Source organism: Amborella trichopoda, chromosome 12 (genome assembly GCF_054954075.1).
Source record: "Amborella trichopoda isolate Santa Cruz 75 chromosome 12, AtrichopodaSantaCruz75HAP2 v2.0, whole genome shotgun sequence".
NCBI lineage: Eukaryota > Viridiplantae > Streptophyta > Magnoliopsida > Amborellales > Amborellaceae > Amborella > Amborella trichopoda.
The window spans coordinates 22,144,315-22,166,275 of record NC_142347.1 but is presented as its reverse complement, the minus strand read 5'-3'; the positions used below and the strand labels follow the sequence as shown (position 1 = coordinate 22,166,275).

The 21,961-nt window shown below is 36.2% G+C and overlaps 1 protein-coding gene across 23 annotated transcripts in view; it reads right to left on the bottom strand.

Annotated features, from left to right (window-relative positions):
• The window catches only part of LOC18426830 (Vacuolar protein sorting-associated protein 26), a 48,427-nt gene that overhangs the window by 15,043 nt on the left and 11,423 nt on the right, over window positions 1–21,961 (bottom strand). For 2 of the 23 annotated variants that reach the window (XR_016046045.1, XM_006833469.4), the window contains exons 4-7: window positions 15,066–15,120; window positions 9,226–9,315; window positions 8,945–9,029; window positions 8,723–8,818 (exon numbers count right to left, since the gene is read on the bottom strand). Coding sequence is in view for 22 of the 23 variants with exons in the window: in XM_006833469.4 (XP_006833532.1) it covers window positions 8,723–8,818; window positions 8,945–9,029; window positions 9,226–9,315; window positions 15,066–15,120 (326 nt within the window). In the remaining variant the exon portion in view is untranslated. Of the gene's footprint in view, window positions 1–8,722; window positions 8,819–8,944; window positions 9,030–9,225; window positions 9,316–15,065; window positions 15,121–15,785; window positions 15,919–16,687; window positions 17,337–21,961 lie in introns of all 23 variants that reach the window. The other 21 variants (XM_088854004.1, XM_088854009.1, XM_088854019.1 and 18 more) reach the window with 21 other exon arrangements.

Genomic DNA, 21,961 nt, shown 5'->3' with positions numbered 1-21,961 from the left:
GGTCAGGGGATGCCACCACCCATAAAGTCCATTTGATTACCTAGGATAAACTGTGCCAACCGAAAAGACTGGGAGGACTGGAATTCCGAAACATTAGGTAGTAGAATGTCGCCCTACTAGGTAAATGGTAGTGGCAACTCCTAACCTTAAGGGAACAGCTGTGGGTAGACATTTGGAGGTTTAAATAATGAATTCCCTCTACTCCCTGGCTACCGGAGTAGGCTAGGTGGGCACCTTAGGGCCTCGAGGCTATGGAAATCCATCACCTCTACCTTCTACATGTTCCCCAAAGGGATCAGGTTTCAACCTAGAGAGGGAAATAGGATTTGATTCTGGTCAGACCCGTGGTTTAGCCAGCAAACTCTTAAAGATCAATTTCCATAACTTTTTTCCCTGGCACAAACATCAAGGGGCCTTTGTGGTAGACGAGATGAGAATGGAGGGGCCCTCTAGAACTCGGAATCCTCTATTCAGGAGGAATCTTATAGATTCTGAAATAATCTTGTTTCCAACGTACTCAGCTCCCTCTCCTCTTGTTTCATCACTCAACAAGGGCACTACAGAATTATTTGGACTCCAGCCACCTCAGGGGACTTCACAGTATCCTCCTATACTTTTATCACCCAACCACCAACCTTTCCTTTTAACCCCTCCTCAATAGTGGCCCAAGCTTGGAACTCTATCACACCTCCAAGATTAAAGTTGTTCATGTGGATCGCGCTCTCCTCTAAAGTGCTCACGGTAGATCATCTACAAAGGAGAGGTCTCTCTCTTCCAAACCGATCCTCCCTGTGCCTTAACGACAAGGAGTACAATTCTCATCTTTTCTTGTTCTGCCCTTTTGCCTTTGAGGTTTGGGGGAGGATTCTCTCTCTCTTCAACATTAAGTGGGTTCTACCAAAAGAGGTCCCTTACTTGCTAAGCGCTATAGAACCTTCTCGTGGCCCAAAACAAGTATCCTGCTTTGGAAAACAATGGTCGTAGCTACTGTTTGGGCTCTTTGGATAGAACGCAATAATAGGATCTTTCGTGGGGAATATACCACATCTTCTCTGGTGTTCTCCAAACTCAAGCCGAAGCTAGTCTTTTGGGCAACCAATCACAAAAGCTTTCGAGGTGTCCCAATTTCAGCTTTCTACTAGGATTGGAAAGCTACTTTCCAGCACTCTATTAGAAAACTTCCTAGAGCTTCAAACTGGTGCCCTACCCCTACCGCCTCAGGAAAACTCAAGCTTAATTTCAACAGGTGTTCTCTAGGGAACCCCAGTCCCTCAAGAGTTGGAGCTATTCTTAGGAACCACACAGGCGCCACAGTAGCTGCCACCTCCAAGTTTGTTGGGCACATGGGCTCTATGAAGGCTTAAGCAACAACGTTGTTAGAGGACGTTAGGATTCTTCAACCATTTACCAATAAGAGCTTTGTAATAGAGGGAGATTCCAAAACCGTTTTCTTGGGCCAATAACCCCTCTATTCCATGGGTCCTAAACCACAACTTTGACAAAATCTTCTACGTCTACAGGGGTTGAACGTCATCTGGAAGCACACGTGGAGGAAGTCAAACCATGTCGCAGACGCCATGGCCAAAGCAGTAGCTCTTGACGAAGGAACTTAAGTCAACTCGGATTGGGCTTCTTTTTGTCGGTTGCGTTGTTTCTTTGAATGTAACCTTCTAAAAGAAGGCCTTTTAATTCAGTCTTTCTCTGCTCTCTCTCTCTTTTCCCTTGTACATCCGCTATCCACCTGTGGATAGCTTCTCTCCCCTCCTCTTCTCTTTGTATTCTTCTATATAAACTTTCAAAAAAATCAGTATGTCACTAAAATTCAGAAAGTTTAGATGAGTCCATTTCATTTCAAGGATCAAGAGTTCCTATATTTTTCCTCCAAAACCAGAGATATTCTTTTAATTGTATCATATGATTATGGTAACAGATTCAAAAAATAATTGTATCATATGATTAAACTGTTGGAAACACAAGTAAGAAATTAAGCTTAATGTTGAACTTGTCATTAAGTTGAAATATTGATAGCTATTGGCTAATACACATTTAAATATGTGCTAGGAAATTAATGTTTCTGAATCATTGCTTCATTTTAATGCAGATAAGATTGGAATGTAAATTCGAAATCAAAGAAACTTAAGAAAAATGACAGTGAAGGAAGCAAGAAAAATCTCTTATGTCGAATAAAAGAAGACCAGATTCAAGTCAAATGTAGGCTCCATTAGAGTTCCACTTTTCTCTTTCCATTTTTTAATTTCTCAAGATTTATTGGTTTGGATTTTTCTCTTTATGAGAAGAACCAACAAGACTTGCCAAGTCTAAGATCCACATCCTGAGTTCAAAACAATGCATGGAATAAAACTCCAAAAAACTTTAAGATAGAGAGCTGTTGTTTAAGTAGAAATTCTTTTCAAGGATCGCTGTCTATGAAATATATAAAACTGCAGTTTTAGGCAGAACCAAGCACAAATGATTTAATTTAAAGCATTCTAAGGTCTCATCCTGCACAAATGATTTAATTTAAAGCATTCTAAGCTCTCATGCTGCCCATTGTTTAAATCATTATTACATTAATTAGTGGAGTCACATCCTTTGCATGTAGACATGCAATGAAATATAGAAGATTAACAAAAGGCAACGGTACGACAGATTAAGTACCTATAAAAAAATTTGAAAATTGGTCATAATTTTTTTTTTGAGAGGAAAAGTCAAAAAAGTAATTTTTAAGTATAAAACATTTGTGACAAAACATATTTTTAATCCATATATTTAAAAGCTCTCTGAAAATAGCAAAAAAAAGGGTCATGAATGCAAGTTAAAGGCAGTAGAGATTCAAGACTTAAAATATAAAAGATTTTAAAACTGGTTATACATTCAACATTATGACTATAAAGGAAAATATAAAATATAGGAAAAGGAAAATCAAATACACATAACTTTTGAAATTTTGTAACAAAAAACTAAAAATTAGTCATAAACAATTTTTAAAGTGTAAAATTTAGTACTTAAAACTATAGTTCTTCAAAACTTTTAAAAATAAATAAACCTGGTATCCTTTTATAGCAGACAAAAACAACATAATTGTTTTCCAATATTCTAAACATTGTAATAGTAGGGGACTCCATCCCCACAAAACTACCAAAAAAAAAAAAACATTGTAATAGAAAAATTTAGAATTAAACATAGGTTTTCTGAGAGCCCAAAAAATATTAATTGAAAAAAGAAGATGAAAAAACAATAAACTTGCATAAAATACTTGTAATTGAAAGTTGGACTTATATGATCTAGCCGGTGTATATATTTCTTCTTCATTTTTTCCTTCTTTCTCTTTTTTTTTTTCTGGCTTAGATCACTCACAAGTAGTCCCTTACAATAAAATTGACTTGAAAAGAAAAAAAGAAAACAAATCTAGGATCTAGAATTTGATCCCACTCAAAACCTTTCTTTTAATAACCAAAGAAAATCACAATGCTATGCTTGGGAATAACAAAAGACAAAGAAATAAATATAGTACGAAACAAGAAAAAAAGTATAGGATATTACCTCAACCGAACTTATTATACCCCACATCAAGTCACCACCTTCCAATGGCGTGGGATCAATGGTCAACCTTCAATCTCATCATAGGAAAGTAATTAGGTCAAACCCTCAAATGGAACAAGAACTCATTTCAATCAAAATCTTAAACTAAGGTTGAACCCCTTGATAACCTAGTTGAGAGAGATAGCATCTCTTTTCTAAACCCCAACCTTTTAGGTCATGAGAGATGAGAGATGAGAGATGAGATAGTCTTTCTTATGTGAGGCGTGCCCCATACTTTGGTCAAGGGAGAGAGATAATCTCAAGACATGAGGCGTACCCCCCTTCTTTTACAAACGACAGAGAGAGAGAGAGAGAGAATTACTCTACTAGGGGCGTGCCCCTCTATTTTCTATGGGAGGAGAGAGAAGAGAGATTTTAGATGTAAGAGATATGAGAGAGAGCACCACTTTTTTTATAGTTGTTTGAATAAGTTTAGGGTTTCTTAGGGGCTGTTTGGGTACGTGGAAATATATTGTCTGTGAAATATATTACTGGCGTAATACATTACTGCGTAATACATTGCATGCAAATGGATTGTTACTGCTTGGGTAGTATTTATATGCAACCTGAGAAATACATTGCTATTACTTGACACGGTTTAACATGGAATTGTCTACATTGCACCTTAAATTTGCTCTTACTAGAGAGCGATTTAATATGGAATTGTCTATAAAGAGACCATTTATCTTATGACAAGCATGGTATAGTCATGCTATCTATACATAAGCATTTCAAAATTAAATAGGAATGCCTACAAAGAGACTATTCATTCTTGTCCTTCAAATTTCAAAATGGGTGGTTGTACTAGTGTCATTGAATAAATACAAAATTTCAAAAAAAAAATTCACTTCATGACTCACCTCAAGCCAATCCAATTTGAAATCTAATATTTGAGAATGATGGTGACCTCCATTCACAAAAGATAAATGGTCTCTTTGTAAACATTCCTATTTAATATTGAAATGCATATGTATAAATAGCATGACTATACTATGCTTGTCATGCCTCAAAGAATAATAACTTAATAGTGCGAATTAATATTGGTCATAAACATTGAGTGAACTATTTTAGTCACAACCTTTAAATATCGTTAATTTGTAGTTTAAATAGTAAATGGTGATGTATTTTAATAAAAATTTATTGCGAATGGTAAAGTATTTTAAATATTAAATTAAGATATTGGAAGAGGTAAATGTGTAAGTAATTTATCATTTCTTTATCTGTATCTAAACCCTAATCCCAAAAAATCTTTTTTTTTTCAAAAGAGTAATCATTATAATTTAAATAAAATTATAATTTATCAGTTTTTTGTCTCTATCTAAACCCCAATCCAAAAAAAACCTTTTTTTAAAAAAAAAGATTTAGTAATCATTATAATTTACCCGCAGGCCTTGAATCTGGAAAAGGGGAGCTTCAAAGAGAAGGAAGTGGTGTGGGAAAAGGGGAGCTTGAGAGGAAGAAGAGGATGTACGCAAGAGAGAGGGAAAATGGTTTTTTAGGCGCTCGTAGTAGATTACCCGTCACGCGCGTAAAAGATTTCCTAGCCCTCCCCCCGTGTAATAGATTTCATGATCGTTGAGGAAATATTGTGTAATCTACTTTCATTTTCTTATTAATAAATGTGGCCAAACAATGTAAATGTCATATTTCCTAGTAATCTATTTCCCTGTAATATATTTTCAGATACCCAAACGGGCTCTTAGTTTTCCCTGGTTTGCCTCTTCTTATGAGATTGAATATGTACCATTGATCTTGGGTGACTCGTGGGGTAAGAGATATGAGCCCTCCATTCCATAGATAGGTCATCAAGATCATATGGAAGGTGCTAGAACATTTTTCCCCCATTTCCTAAACCATTTTCCCATCAATTAATTTAAATAAGAAAATAACTAAAATAATATTGTGCTTTCTTATTTTTATGCACAAGCCTTCTCACACTTTCCTTATTCAAATTCAAAGCTTCCTTCAAAACACAAAGTTTCTAAAAAAAAAGCTTTCTTCACCCTCAAGCCATGAGCTTGATACAACAAAGGAAAGGATCCAAAAGGTGGGGCATGCCACCCTAGGCGGCACTTCATGGGCCCCACCAAATTGCCATAATGGGCTCATATACATATTTGGGCCTCCCATGAAATATTAAATTATTTTAAAATAATATTATGATTTTTAAAAATTCATAAAATTATATTTGAATAATTAAATCAATGTAAAATCAATATCTCCAAGGATTCAGAGAAATTCAAATAACAATTCTAAAAATCATATAACATTAAACAAACATAATTAAATATTTTGATGGGAAAAGGATCCGTATGGTCTAGGAAAAAATAAATAAATAAACACTGGGGCACTCCACCTTCTACTGTGGGCTACGGTCCACATTTGCTTTCTCAAACCAACCCAGTGTTGCCCATGACTCACAGTCTATGCAGGGGCTCATTAGTGGGTTACCAAAGTCTAGCCAATGGGCAAGGGGTCGTAATCCCAGTCTGTGGATTTCAGGTTCTCCCCTAAAGACGTACCCAGGTTCCCTAAACCTGATGCAACCACAGCTCTATGGTGCATAGGGGTAATCTCTCGCACATGCACAAGCCTCACCTTGAAAGGTGGTTCGCTTTCCTAAAACAACTATCATATGTGCATGTCGTGTGATGGTACATTGATGAGGCTTTGGCCCCTACCTCTGAAGGCCTCCATCACACACAAGGCCACACAGTCCCTCGGCTCACACATCTGGGTATACTCCAACCTCATCAAGGGATGACCCATTATAACCCTTATCGGGTTATTCTTTATGCCCAGGTAACATGAGTTTTTCCCAACCGACTGACCTAGCACGTTAAGCTCAGTCCGGTATCAGCAAACATCGTTTGCTTAGTATGGTCCACACAAGACCACACTCCCACTGAATGCATGTTCCATTATATCAAAAAGTTCAATTACAATAACTCATAAGGCCTTTAATGGCCACATATACCCAACAAGAATTTTATGAGGACCCTTTAACTCACAGTGTACAAATCTCAATCCATATTCCATGGATCTCCGTGCATCTCTTGATCCCACAGTCTCGACCCCGATCTGAGATCTAATTCACTCCTGATCTAGTAACTATGTAACCTACTTATCACAATTATCTCAACAAAACTCATATTTTCTTTCATCAACATTAGCAACAAGACAATTTAAATTGAAAATAGATGCCCTCGTTTTAAAACATAGGCTAAATTTGAGAAAATAAAAATGAAAAAGAAGAAACTAAAAATAATAGATATGTTCTTAAGAGTAAGAAGACATGGAATAAAACAACAAAAAAGAAAATAGAAATATTCATATCTCTTGTTCTTAGATGGGATTTTGATGTAAAAACAGATCTAATCCACTTAAAACTAGTAGAAAAAAATGAAGGAATGGATTTCTTCACTGAATATATACATGAGAAGACATGAAGACTGAGAAACATATATTGTGAAAGAGAAAAATCATACCTGAAATATTTACATTGGGCTTGTAAGAGCTTGTCAGTATATGAATAAAATAGACTATGCAGAATCTATGTAAATAAAACTGCAAATAGAATCTCTTTGTTTTTCTTTCTCCTATCTAAGAAAGTGCATCAACCATTATATACATATTAATCTCTCCCTCTGTCAAAAAAGTATATCTAGAAACCAATCTCTACCTCTCTACCCCCCTTCTCTATCCAAAAATATAGAATAATCTCTCTAATATCTCTCTCCATGGACCTCTCTACCCCTCTCTCAAAAATATAGTAGATCAATTCCTCTCGATATCTCCATGTACATCTCTGCCTTTCTCTCTCTATCACCAAAAATTTCTCTTTATACCTATTTTCAAACCTAAAATCTATCTCCTATAATCTCTTCCTCTATCTCCATCCCCTACCACCCTAAGGTTTTCTTTAGATTTCCTGAAGAATTATAAAGAGAGTCTCACATAATAGTAGGAACTAAAAAGAATACCTTGTACAATTAGATAAGGAAAATAGTTCTTTTATGATCATTTATTAAAAGCTCCATTTCATTTGTCCTACATGATATACCGTAAACTCCCTCTTTTCAAGGTCACCTGCCTATATTCTCTTTAGCAATAGCTCCCACTCTTATTATAACAACACATGTCCACACTTGAGTCCGGTTGATTATGCAGAATACGTAACTACATTCAATAATGAAAAATTTGTGCTTCCCCTTTCTACTAGTCATACAACAACATAACCTGTCGATACATATAATAATTTCTTCCACCTGTATGCCATTCAACCTGGTATCATTTCCATCCAATCCTCCCAAATAGAGCAATAGCTCCCAATATTATTTTAACATCATATCCAGCCTTAAGTGCGGTTTATTATGCAGAATACATAACTACATTTAATAAATGAACAATCTGTGCTACCCCTTTCTACTAGTCTACAGCAACATGACCTGTCTATTCAAATAATAAGTTCTTCCCCCTGTATGCCTTTCAACCTGGTATCATTTCCATTCAATCCTCCAAAATAAACGTGTGTGTCCACGATACACACTCACAATGCAAATTCATCAACCTTAGATATGGTAAACATGACCGGTTGCCAGTAATTTGATCTTTTAGAAATAATCAGAACGGGAAGAGACAAGTAGGCTACAAACTGAAAATCTCCACAAAGTCATACAGGAAAGAAAAATAGTGTTTCAGTGAATGTATATGATATAAACATCCAAATATGAAGCATGGTACACAGACGCATATGCAAACAGAAGTTAATCACTTACAACACTTACAATTGTAATTCAAAATACACTAAGTAAATATTTATTTAATCTGGAGAAAGACTGCTCCAGCAAAAGGTTACTCCGTAGAATTTACTGACCAGTGAATGTCACAGCGAAAGCTTGACTTACAATTGTTAGCTAATGAAAAACTAAAACCTATGCCATTTAGTTGAAAGATGATTACCTTTGAAGCCAAATTACATGTATTACAGCAATAATATATTCCATGCATAACAAAAGCGTAGATCCTTTATAGTTATGAGGCTGCTGCTAATCAATGGGACATCTATATGTTATTCTTCACTATTAGTTAACCGATGAAGCAAATAGATGAAAAGAAAAACGAATTATAAAACACAAACCTGATAATAGTTCTGGCAGCAAATGGTGCCTCTGAGTGTCTTGAGTGATATAAAAGATTATCATTTCACTGGAAACTGGAACATCTAGAAGTTTAGCTGAAAAGAAAAATGTAAATAGTGAAGCAATTTAGCGATTACAAAATATGACTCAACAAGTAAAACAGTTATGAACAAAACTCAACAAGTAAAACAGTTATGAACAAGATAAATTGTTAAAATTACCTTTTTCACTCTCAATAATGAATTCCATTGTAGCACATAATGATTTATGCAGGTATCCTCTAGATATATCTGCAATAAGTAGATACTATTGTGGGAATTATCAGTAATTAGGCTAAGGATATGGGGAGGCTGCTATCAAATAGCATGATGGTTTTTCAACTAAGAATGCAAGAAGATAAAAGAAAAGAGGAATGACACAAATGTATAACTGCAAGATCTTCAACATTTTTTTTTGTTGGAATTATAGAATAAATGGTCAATAACTCTGAAAAAAACTCTACCTGGATGGTAATATTCGCACCATGGAAGGTCTCAAAAAATCCTTCAGATTCATCTTGCCCTGATGAAGTCAAACTTATGCTGAATGGAATCTATTAAAAAGTCCAGGCACAAAAAGAAATCGTAAACCATAACTTGATGGATGATCATGAGTACCAATTACAAAGTATTTGATCTTCAAAACATATTCCAAGCATATTTAAAAATTTTCAGCATGAAGTGCGTGTCCGCAAAAGATCAAGCCATGCCAAGCCATTGAAATAGAGACGGAGGTGCAGAGGAGATCAAGTAATCACCATATGCAAGCATGAATCTCTAATATTATTGTAAGCATGGTGTGCATGGATGTGTGTTGCACACTATTATGACACATGGCGCCCATTAAATAGATATAAAAATAAGAAAATATTCTTAAATATCTATTTCCTAAATATCTATTTAAGGAAAATATTTCATCCTGCAAATTCTTTTTATTCATGCTTTTCCTTTCCTTTATTGGAATTGACGTACATCTTCCTTCGGTCTTCATTCTTCCATTTTTCACAAACTCTCATTAATCTTGTTTTGTTATTTTTCTTTTCGATATTTACCATCTTTTTCACTTTAAGAAAGATAATTTCTTTGTTCACTGTCTCACCAATTTTCTCTTATTTTGTGCTAATCTTTTCTCTTTCTGCGTTTCTATACTTTTATTTCTCTCTATGTTTTCATCATGCAAAGGATGGAATGTGACTAGCAGTATTTTAATAAGCCACCTAGGTGGGTCTCAGAGCATCACCCAAGCCTAGATGGCACCTCTGGGCTGTGAGTCCCCGGGCGCCCACCCAGGGAGAAAATGTCCGAACGTGCCAGTCATAAGGGGCATTTTCATCATTTTCCAGCCAAAATAAAGGAGGAAGAGGGAGGGGGGTGGGGGGCAGGTTATTATGTAACCGAAGGCCCTTTTGTGACATTTTAGAGTGAGAAAAACCTCAAAGAAGACACATTTTTGTATTTACATAAGATCGATCGAGTATTTCGATGTTTTAAAAAGTCAATCCAAACATCATCCTTTTGGTTTGGATTTGATTTTGTAGATTTTGTAAGCTTATTAGAGGGTTTTTAAGAAAAACTTGAGATTGGGAAACATCTCAAAAGTTGAAGTTTGAATATCGAGCAATTCAAGTTAGTGTAAAGACTTTGTATTTGGTATTGCTTTTATTATTTTGAGATGTCTTCCACAGGTTCTATTTGAAGTGGCAATCCGAGTTGGAAATACGGCTATAACTTGAATCTTCTAGATAAAAATTGTAAAGATGCAATTATTGTGAAAAAGATACAAATAGGGGTGTAAAGCTGTTCAAGAAACATGGTGCTGGTATCGGGGGGGGGATGTTGCCCCATGTAAAAAGGTCCCTAATGCAATTAGGGAGGAAATTAAAGATTATATGAATTTAGTAAAAAAAAAGAAAAAAGAGGAAAAGGACGCATGTATAGCATAGATAAGGTCTAGGTTTCGTGTTTATGATGATGATGAGAATGATAAGATGAGGGATGAGAGGGGTAATGAGGTGGGGCAGCTTGCTATGTCCCAGTCTAGGAAAGGAAAGGGGGTTACAATTGGATCTGGGGGCCTATGGATACTTTTTTGCCCCGACCTGACCCTGAGGTTACAGGTGAAAAAATCAAGAAGCAAACAACCATTGAAAATAGAATTAGGGAGGATGAGAGAGAACTCCTCAATATATTCCTCGTGGTTTTATGAGGCGGACATTCCTTTTAATGCGGCTTGCTTAAGAAGCTTCTACACCTTGGTAGAGGCAATATGGGCCTCGATTGAAGCCCCTAACCCCTATAAGAATTCAGAGCCTCTTTCAAAGAAACGATGCATGGGCTCAATATGGGGTGTCTATTATGACTGACAGTTGGAGTGACAGGAAGAGAAGAAGTCAGATGAATTTGTTGGTGAATTATCCTTTAGGGACTGCTTTTTTTAAGGCCCAATGATGCCTCTGATGATGGCCATGATTCCATTTATATATATATATATATATATGAATGAGAAGGGCACAAGGAGGTTGCGGAGCAACATGTTATACAGGTTGTCACGAATAATGCTGCTCCTAATGTTGCTGCCACTAATTTGTTGCGAGTAAGCTACCCTCATATCTTTTGGACACCATGCGCAAAACACTGCATCGACCTCACATAGCCACACCCTCACCCTCAGTATGATCCACAGACTTACAAAGCCGAGGAACATAATGAGGCCGAAGGTCGCGAGAATTGATACCTAGTTCCTATATCTAGAGAGCATACATTTAAAAAGAGTCCAATTGATACAGATGCTCAACTTTGATGATTGGAGAGTATCAAATGGGTCAAAGATCAGAAAGAGAAGAATGTGAGAGATAGTGTCCTATCTAAGGCTTTTTAGTGAGGGGTGAAGGGTGCTCTTAAGGTATTTTTTTCCTCTTATCAAATTATTCTCATGGTTGACAGTGACAAGCCCCCCATGGGTTCATATATGAGGCAATGACAAGTTGCAAGAGAGAGAGAGCCTATAATTTGGATAATGATAAGAGCCGCAATAAGCCAGTTGGGAAGATATTGATGAGAAGTGGGATAAACAGCAACTTCGACTTTTTTTTAACCCAGCTTTATTTATGTTGATAGGAATGTACAGACAAATGACATAATTATGATTGGATTTAATTAGAGTCTAAATGTGCTAGTCCCTAATCAGGATATCCAAGACATTATATACGCTGATGAACTAATAAATTACAAGTGCACATTGAAGTCTTTTGGGAGTGCAATAATGATAATATAAAGGACCAAAATTGATCCAAGTAATAATATACTCAACACAATCTTCAAGTTCAAGTTTCATGTTTGTTGTTTGTTTTCTATAACTCATATATAATCATAATTTATAATTAATTTGTAGCCAATTGGTAAAGGTGTAGTGCTTCAAACTTGAAAAAGTTGGCCATCTGGATCTTGAGCCTAACTATTACATCATCCACCTACGAGCGGAATTGGAGTACTTTTGAGATGGTACGTTTGTTATTAACTCACTATACTACTTAGGTGTAGTTTAAATAATTCAATTATTTTATTGGTTTATAGTTTACAATTTACTAATTTGTATTAGTAATTATTAATTACTATGTCAATTCTAATATTAAATTATTAATTCATTTCATTTTATTGTATGTGTTAACAATATTTCAGATAGATTCATACAAAGAAAAGAAACAAGTTTGAATCAAAGAGGCTAAAGGAACTAGTTTATGTGAAGTTCAATCGATACTTGAAGGAGAGATTTGCTAATGGAGATAAGAAAAACCCCCTTAGAACAAAACACAGGGACAATACCATAGTGGTTGGTTAATGATGATGGGGTCAAGGGGCATGACGGATTAACTTTATGGGATATAGTCATGGAGGCCTCAGAGGCAGCAGCCGGCCCTCCTCGGGCCACTAGATCATCTTCACAGAGGACAAGGAAGGCTGATGAAGCGAAGGAAGGGGGCAGATTCAGAAGGAAATAGAGGAGGATGACCATTATGTTAAGGAGGGATATGACTTTGATGATGATGGGCTCAACTCCGATGCATACAATGCAACTGACCCTACATTTTCTAATGATGAAGACTCTAGAGTCTTCAAGTCTATATTTCCTTCCTTTTTATTTTTCTCCTCTTATGTGTATGGACTATGGAGTATGGAATCATGGAACGTATGTGGACTATGGACAATGTGTTATTTCTTCCTTTTTCCTGATGATGAGTTGATGCTGAACTAGAAAATTTTGAATGCTGGATTCTATTTTCCATTTTGCTTAATGTGTTATTAACTAATTGCTCAAATCTCAGATACTTTGGACCAGACCTCACTATGCATTTTTTTACTGTGTATGGAGTATGGACTATGGACTAATGGTATGGAGCGTATGGACCATGGATGGACTATATGTTATGCATTCTTAATATGTTATGCCTCAATATGCATATTTGAGTTTTTACAAAGAATTGGGACCTTAAACAGTTGGATCAGACACTCCTAACCTTGTTCTTCCACCTGGGCCGCCCGAAAACCTGAGGCGCTGGACGGCCTGGACCTCCGGCCACCTACGTGCTGCCTGGCGTTTTTTGGAACATTGTGGTCTAGTGAATATCCATGTGTATGCATGTTTGTACGAATGCATAGGCATGTGCATGTTTGAGGGAAGTAGGAAGACCATACAATGACAATCAGGAAATGCATGGTATAATTCATATAAACATAGAAAATCTGGACTCACAAGTGCTTTCTTGTTATACATAAATATGGCCACAAGAACGTCCAATTGAATGGACAGTGATGGCAAGAGAGTTAAATACACCAGAATATGACATGAGTCTGACTCAAACTGCATTCATGCTCTCTCTATATCAGTCTATGAATTGATTGGGCTATGGTAACACTTATGGTCATAATTTTTCTACGATCATATGGATCCTAGTATATGTTCCAACACTTTCCATTTGCACTCTTGGCAACGGTATGGGATAAATCTAATGCATCACTCTCCTCTTAGCACATTCAGGAGAACATCATGGTAACAATGACTAACTAACGTGCTACCAGGGCATAGGCATGTAAACATTTGGTCTTCATCCTTCATGATCTGAATTAGTGTAAAATTGAACTGAATATATAATTTACCAAAATAAATTAAACTTAGTGATAGTCATGGTGCCTCCGTACAACATAAACATTCAAAACTACATAAAACTTTGATTTAAAATTTATTTGTGGAGCTAGAGGTGATTCAATGGGCTGAATGGGTAAATGACAGAATCACGCTGGTTGAATTTTGGCAGAGGCAAACAGGATATCCTAGTTCGAAGGGCTGTATCTTAGAACTTCCTCATTATGCAGGAGGTCAACACTAACATTAGAACCGAAACCCAGACCTGTAAGCAGTTCAAAGTTACACACAGATTGATTAACTGGCAAAGTAAAACATTTTCCGAATTTGAGGCACAATCTATGATATTCAAGACGTGCTCCAGACCAATGGATCGCCTTAAAATATACACCAATATCAGCAACTATTTCTGTTTGTGGATCCTTGCACATATGAACGTATTTCCCCCCTGACTATCAATACACACCGCTTCCGTTGGGGAACTGAATTTCAAATCCAGATGTTAGACTGAGATGCCTCTTTAGTCTAACAGCCTGAGCAGATTGTATTCTCACATATAAATGTGATGTTTTGTAATGTTCAACCTTCCAGTACTTTGTGTTCCTTCAGTTATTCTTCTCAATAATGCACTTGTAGTAAAGAAAAACCCCACTTCTCATGGAAAATGAATGATATTACTAATGATGAGAATGATGAGGATGGATAATAAGGTTCCTCACAAAATGAGCATGGATAATTGACAAAGACAAAAGAGCCTATGCTAAAAGACTCGTAGCTTCAGGCAAGACTGTACAAGAACCCCATAAGGGGGTCGAGAGACAACCAGGGGATCTACTACACCACATGCCACCAAACATGACGCTTTCCATAGGCCAAAAAAGACTCATGATTACATCATGTGTATATCTCAAGTCACTTGTCAAGCATGAACAAAACTAAGAGGATAGTCCAGGTGGCTAGACAAGGTTGCAGTCCTCTCCATTCCCAGCATCTAGCATCTCCAAAATGGAGAAAATCATACTGATAAGGGGGACTTAAGCATAATCCTAACTATCATATAACTGGATTCCATGTTAATTTAAGAATAAAAACCAATGATGCTTACAAACTGTATGCACATTCAAAAGAGATGTCCAGAACTGATCCAAAGTTACAATATTGTACCTCTGTTCTCCCAGAAGTAAGCTTTCCTGATGTCGTCACCTCAGTAGTTTTAGTCCTGTTAAACAATATACCATAACAGATTAATGTGAATATGAAAGAAAAATATAAAATTAGCTAGAGAAGAATGCTAATATGACTTTTAAAAAAAAAAAAAATTGCTTGAGTCTGAACATTCCAATGCCCAACAAAGAAAGAAAAAAAAAAGGAGGGACTAAGACATTGCCTGACAACTTTCTAACTACTCTTCATTGATAACTAATCAAAGAGCAATAAAACCCCTGTGATGGAACTTTTTAAAATTTAAAGATGAGGCATTCAGGTTCCTTTCCAGTGTTTTAGGATGCAACAGCCCCATCAACGCATCTAAGCATACCCAAAGAAAAGAAAAAACTCGAAGATTCAGAGCAACCCACAGATATGATAGAAGAGATTAGGGAGGTTTAGCAAAATTATAATATGGATCAATGATTGGAATAGAGAACGACCATGCTTAGAAAAGCACAGCTCTAGATAGAATGAGGAGGAAGCTGGGTGGAACAATAGAATAGCTATAGTTGGTCACATGGTAGTTAGAAGAAGGCCTAAATCTAGGTCCTTTGATGATGGTTCCAGAGAGGGCCACCCTCATAAATAACCAACAATATCGCACCCTAGCACCATATGCCAACACCCTATGGGACCTCATGAACAATCTCAAAAATCAAAACCACCTTGTATTACCTGAAATGACAGCTGTGAACACCTGCTGTCTCACAGCATTAGGTCCGAGCCGGGCCTACCTGGACATAACATCGCACAGTCCATGGTCAATCCAAACCACATTGGATCAAGGTCAATTGACCCCTAACCCAGCCTGCCAGGTCAAAATATAAAATAAAAAATTATATGTATCATCTAGTATTGTGACATAGTTTATAATATAAGTAATATATATATATATATATATGTGTGTGTGTGTGTGTGTGTGTGTGTGTGTGTTTGACCAGGTCAACCACAAATCAGACCCATCCCAACCAGGTCAAGTGCAAGCCAAGTAAACCCGAACACAACCGTCCAAGTCATAGCTATTGGGATCTCCCAAATCTAGGTGGGGATCCCACTTCGAAATCTTGTTCTGGAGCACTGAGAAAGGGATCTCGATTATTGAATTATGGGATCTCAATCCCCACCGTTTGGAATCTTGATCCCCACCTTAAATACCAAGATAACAACCAGATTGATTGCTTTTTTCATTTATAGCCAGCTAACAATGCAAGTATAACTTTTAACATAGTTGAATTGCATGCTAGCTATAAATAACTACTTAAAGATTATTTATAATCATAGACTATACATACTCCTTAAGGTTGGAAGCAAGATCAGCAAAACCCCAAAAGGTCGGGTCGAGATCCCCAAAAGATTGGGATATCGATCCCTAACATATGGGGTCCTCAATCCCCGACATATGCATTGTAGGGATAGTGCTCCCTATGATAGGCATCTTCTAGCCTTTCACGGTCACTAGCTCCTGATCTCGCTCTCAATCCCAAGAAGCCAAGAACAACACCCCAGCGACCGTAACCGAGAACACCCACACATCAGCATGTGTCTTTACATAATAATAAATGAGAATAATGTCTCACAAGCAGCCAGGGACACCCATGTTGTTTCCACCTTAGCAGCCAAAAATGACATCCTACCACTAGCAAGTAGCAACCAAGAAGGCCCATGGCCCTTCTTCTACCATAGCAGTTGAGGATGCCCAATCTATTATTATCGTATCAATGAAGAGTGGAAACCACCAGCATCGAAGAACAACACTAGTATTTTTGCCTCCATAGAATTCAAGAACGGTGACACACAAATAACCAAGAGTGCCCATATAGTTGTTGCATCATATAGATCGAGAACAATCCCACTACTAGAAAAACCTTGATGCTCCCTCTCTCTCTCTCTCTCTCTCTCTCTCTCTCTCTCACATTCATTTTTGACTCAAATCGGTGATGCCTCAATCACTAGATCAAACGCCCCAAATTTGATTTGAAGTAAAAAAGAGATGAGAGCAAAGCTGGTGGTGTACAGCCCACATCCACCTTGCAAAGGAAGAGTTTTGGAGAAGGTAAAGATGCAAGTCTAGTCAAAACTAGATCTAGGGCTAGCATCCAATGATCTTCGCTCTATATCTGGCACGTTCCAATCTCACTTGAAATAGGATCCTTTTTGGCATTGCCTATCAAAAACTTCAATGAGTGCACACAATGGTTATCAAATGTGACCACAAAATGCAACACCCTGCAGCATCAAAGCAGCAAAGATATAATGATCACAGCATGAGCTTAATGTATTGCCCACAATTTATTATTTCTTTCAAAGATATAATGAATGTGAAATTCATAAATAAATCTAAATAAATCTTGTCTAAATAGATCTTAACAAAAAAGGAAAGTAAAAAATCACATTACAATGATTCAATAAAAAAGTAGGCAAGATTTTAGGAAAATTTACAGAAATATCTCTAAAAATTTTGAAATTTCGGAAATACCCCTAATATTTTAGATTTTACATTCATGTCCCATTTTTTAAGAGCACATTTGGCATTTTACTTCTATCTTCTTTCCTAAATACAAGGTTTGAACTCAAATTTTGAGAGTCCATACTTCTCATCGAAATGTACCTGTAAAAAAAATATAATAATAATAATTTTAAATAAATAAATAAATAAATAAATAATGAAAAATAACTAAAAGACTCTATAATTTGTAAAAGACTCTATAATTTGTACATGATATTTTACTAATTTAGTTTTATTTAATTCATTTTTACATTTTTTATAGATGCATGATGGTGAGAAGTATGAACACAAACTTTGAGTTTATATAGAGCCTAGGCTCGGAACAATCAAATTAGAGCCTACCTCAAAATTTTCACTAGAAGTGGTTGTTTTGATGCCCAAATATCCTCAAATTGATCATCTCAACATCAAGATGCATGGAATTGAGAAAAAAAAGGATTTCAAGTTTTGGAAATAGTGCATCTTATAACGTATTTTTGGACCGTTAATTTTTAAGTTATTCAAGGTTTCATAGTTCGGCTTGATCTACACTATTTTTGAAGTTTTATATTTTATAATTAAAGATGAAAACATATTTTAAGGCTAGTCAAAGATTTCCAATATTAAAACCACATTTCTAGACACTATTTGAAGGTGGGCTCCAATTCGATTGTTTAGAGCCTCAGCTCTATACAAACCGCACCCTTTAAATAAACTTCCCCATACTCTAAACAAGCTTGAGAAGTACCTTCAAAATGAGTTAAATAGTGGAAATGTCTAGCAAAGGGTCTGGAGAGAGGAGAATGTGAGGGAGATCACTGAGATTCAAACCTTTGCGAGTGTCTACCCTCATAGTTAATGTCAGAATGGAGATTACTTAATTCTCTTATACTTTGTTATTTACTTTTCATGCTCTGGTTCTGTGAATTTCGGCAATTTCTACAGGCGGTCTATTATAGAAGAAACCCATGTCATATAGCATTTCTTCAATGTATGGTACACCACAAGAGATGCATTCGAGTTCAATGTGATCCACCAAGACCTGAATCGAGGGTTCTCCACCATGCTTGTTTGGGGATGTAGCAACAGATCAGCTAGGCATGAGAATTAAGAGTATAAAGAGGAGGTAGTTGAATTGAGCGATCATCCAGGTTGGAAGGAGGCACAAAGGGAGAAGAAGGAAGAGGTTGCTGGGTGCAAGGTTCATAGATGGTATTTGATAGAAAAAATGGGAAGGTAGAGGGATAATGGTCGGAAAGATAGTGGGATGGTCCTTGGGATTGATAAGCAAAGGAGGGCTGATAGGGGGGGGGGATGGGGCCAACTAGAGGGGATTACCAGTGGGGAGGTAAAAGTGTTGAACGAAAGCATGGTGGGGGTAGTGGTGGCAGAAGATCAGTGATGGGGAGAATTCACGGAATGAGGGTAGCTTTGGAGAGAGAGAATTTGGAAATGGAAGGGGCTAGTTCCAGTGGGAGAGAAACCAAGGTATATAACCAGTTGGAGGGCCTAGAGGGGTTACCCAAAATCCAATATCCTTCTCATCTTCTTTTTCTTTTTTTTCTTTGTTTTTAATCCAACACTTTCATATTTATAGAAGCAAACCCTTAAACCTAAATAGCTTCCTAAAAAAACCTAATCAATATTAAAATTTAGCCCTTCATCTATAAAAATTAAACTTCCAATTCTACCCTTAATTATCTGCAACAAAAAACCAAGACAAATACCTTAAATGAGAACTAGAAACCCATAATAATCGCAAATCTAAATTTCAATCTGCCAAAAAAATTAATAAACTTAAGAAATAAAATAAAATAAAAACCCTAATTGCAGCATTCTCCCAGGATTGGAAGAAGCTCGACCTCAAGCTCTTTGTGTTCATCACATCCTTCAAAGGCCATTTGAATAGTTGGTAATGAAGTCCCACCATTCGCCTTGATGTTTTGTCTTTTTTTCCATGAATCAATTGATCAAACACTTTATGTGCAACTTGACATGGAATTTGGGATATCAAACATAATTTTGTTTTCTCTATCGAGCTCCTGATGAAACTCTAAAAGATTGAACTTGATACTAAGATCAGGTGGGCGTTCCTCATGATGTTGTTCTTGCCACAAAATTTGCTCATTACATATAGGATAAGCATTAAAAACTTGATTGTGGAGCTCGATTCGTCCCTCGGGTGAAATTTGGTGATTGCAAGCACCTTCTTCTCGATGACCGGTATTTTCTAATCGTTGCAACTATTGATTTCTGTTAATCTCTCTTCAAATATCTCCCATCGCTTGATTTATACTATCTTTAATCTGTTATTTCACAACCACCATGAATTTGTGGCAATATATTCCAAATCGTAAGAGTAAGTTTTGGTCCTATTGTGATGAATGAATCTGCTAAGCTCTTATACCAATTGATGTAGGGAAGAAGGGGAAAGAAAGTATAAAAACAAAAAAATAAAAGATAAAAAGAAAAAGTGTGGTAATATACCCTCTCAAGGTCAACAGGGGAGTCCACCCCAAAATATCTTTTCACAAGACCAAAATCAAATGTCTTTCTTCTTCTTTATTTTTAAGGAAAAAGTTTATATAAGGTTGCAACCTTAAAATGTAGAATTATGGTGCACCTCAAAAATTCATCCTAAAAGGTTGTTTTGTTTATAGGATGTTTTCATGTTGGAAAACCCTCCAATTAATCTCCTCAACATCAAGATGTATGCATATAAAAAGAATATGAAAAGAAAAAAAGATTTTGAGTCCGCGAAATAGTGTATCTTGTACCACATTATCTCAACCATCCATTTTCAAGATGTTCATGTGTTTATAGATCTACTTGATTTGAACCATTTTTTGAGTTTAAAATTTTATAATTAGAAATGAAAATAGATTCTCGAGACTCAAGCCATTTTAAGAAATTTTTATACCAAAGTTACATTTATGATAAAATTTAGAGGTGCTCCTTAATTGGATTGTTTATGGTTGCAACCTTATGCAAACCACACCTTTTTCTTAATGGTCCAATACTTTCATATTTTTAGAAGAAAACCCCTAAATATAATTCGTCAAAAAAATTTTCCTAAACCTATCTTGCTCCCTAAGAAACCCTAATCAATATTTAAATCATAGCCCCTCATCTTTTAAAAAACTAAACTTCCACTTCTATCTTTCAATTCTCTACAACAAAAAAATGACACAAATACCCAAAAAGAAAATTAAAAACACAAAATAACCCAAACCTAAATTTGAATCTCCCAAGAAAATAATAAAATAAAATAAATAAATAAAATCCAAATTGCATCGATTTCCCACTCCATTTTAGATCTCTCCAACAAAAAGAGGACTAGAAAGCTTTTATTTGGATCGCTAGATAAGGTAGCAAAGGAGATTTGGGAATAAAAGTGTTGTGCAAGTCATCATAGATAACTCAAAAAATTAAAGCAAGGAGTTACTAATGAATAAAAGGAAGGATTTAGTTTGAAGATGAGCTGCATTAATTTAAAGTTGAAAGTCATCAGAAAAATGAGGGAAGTGAAGAGCTATGATGAGCGAGGAAAAGAATTCCAATTCATATACTATCACTCTTTGTTCTTTAGCTTGATGAGGCAGCATTATGATAGAGAGCTCATTAGGCATGACTTCACTAGGTGTGCCACCTAATACTTAACAATAGAGTTAACCATAGGGCCGCAATCAGGATTCATCAGACGAACTAAATGCTACACCTACTGGAAGGAGTTAAGTTGGAAAAGAGATTAGGGAACTATTAATTATTGCAAATTTTAGGAAGGTGCAAACAGGCTACGAGTGAGGCATTCGTCATTCGACCATGCAAAACTGGTCATACAAGCCAAATGCAAATTCTACAGTAAAGTGTAGGAGATCATTGATAACAAGTGGGCTGGCACACTGCACCACCCCATCCATACAGCAGGTAACTTCCAATTTCAAGTTTCAATTTATGTTTTTATCTTAATTTGTGCCTGTATGATAATATTACCATAACGCAGATTAGCACTACCAATGGGGTCAAAACGACCACCCAGATAAACTGGAAGTAGTGAAGTATTGTTGAAAAATTTTAGAGCAAGACGAGGAGACCCAAATTGAAGCTTGAAAGAGGTAAGATTTTGTTTAAAACTTTAAATTGTCAAACAGTGCTGTTCTTTAGCTTGTTCTAGTTTATATATTGAGAATATGCACTTTGTTTTTTGAACTTGCTTTCTATACGGAGGCTCAAAAGTGATTTTGAAACCAATATGGCTAGAAGAAGTCGAGCACACGTAGAAACAGGTTGGCTTTCAAATTTTTATGAGTAATATATCCTAACATAACTAGTACGTGTGATTGTACCACTATATGACCAACTTATC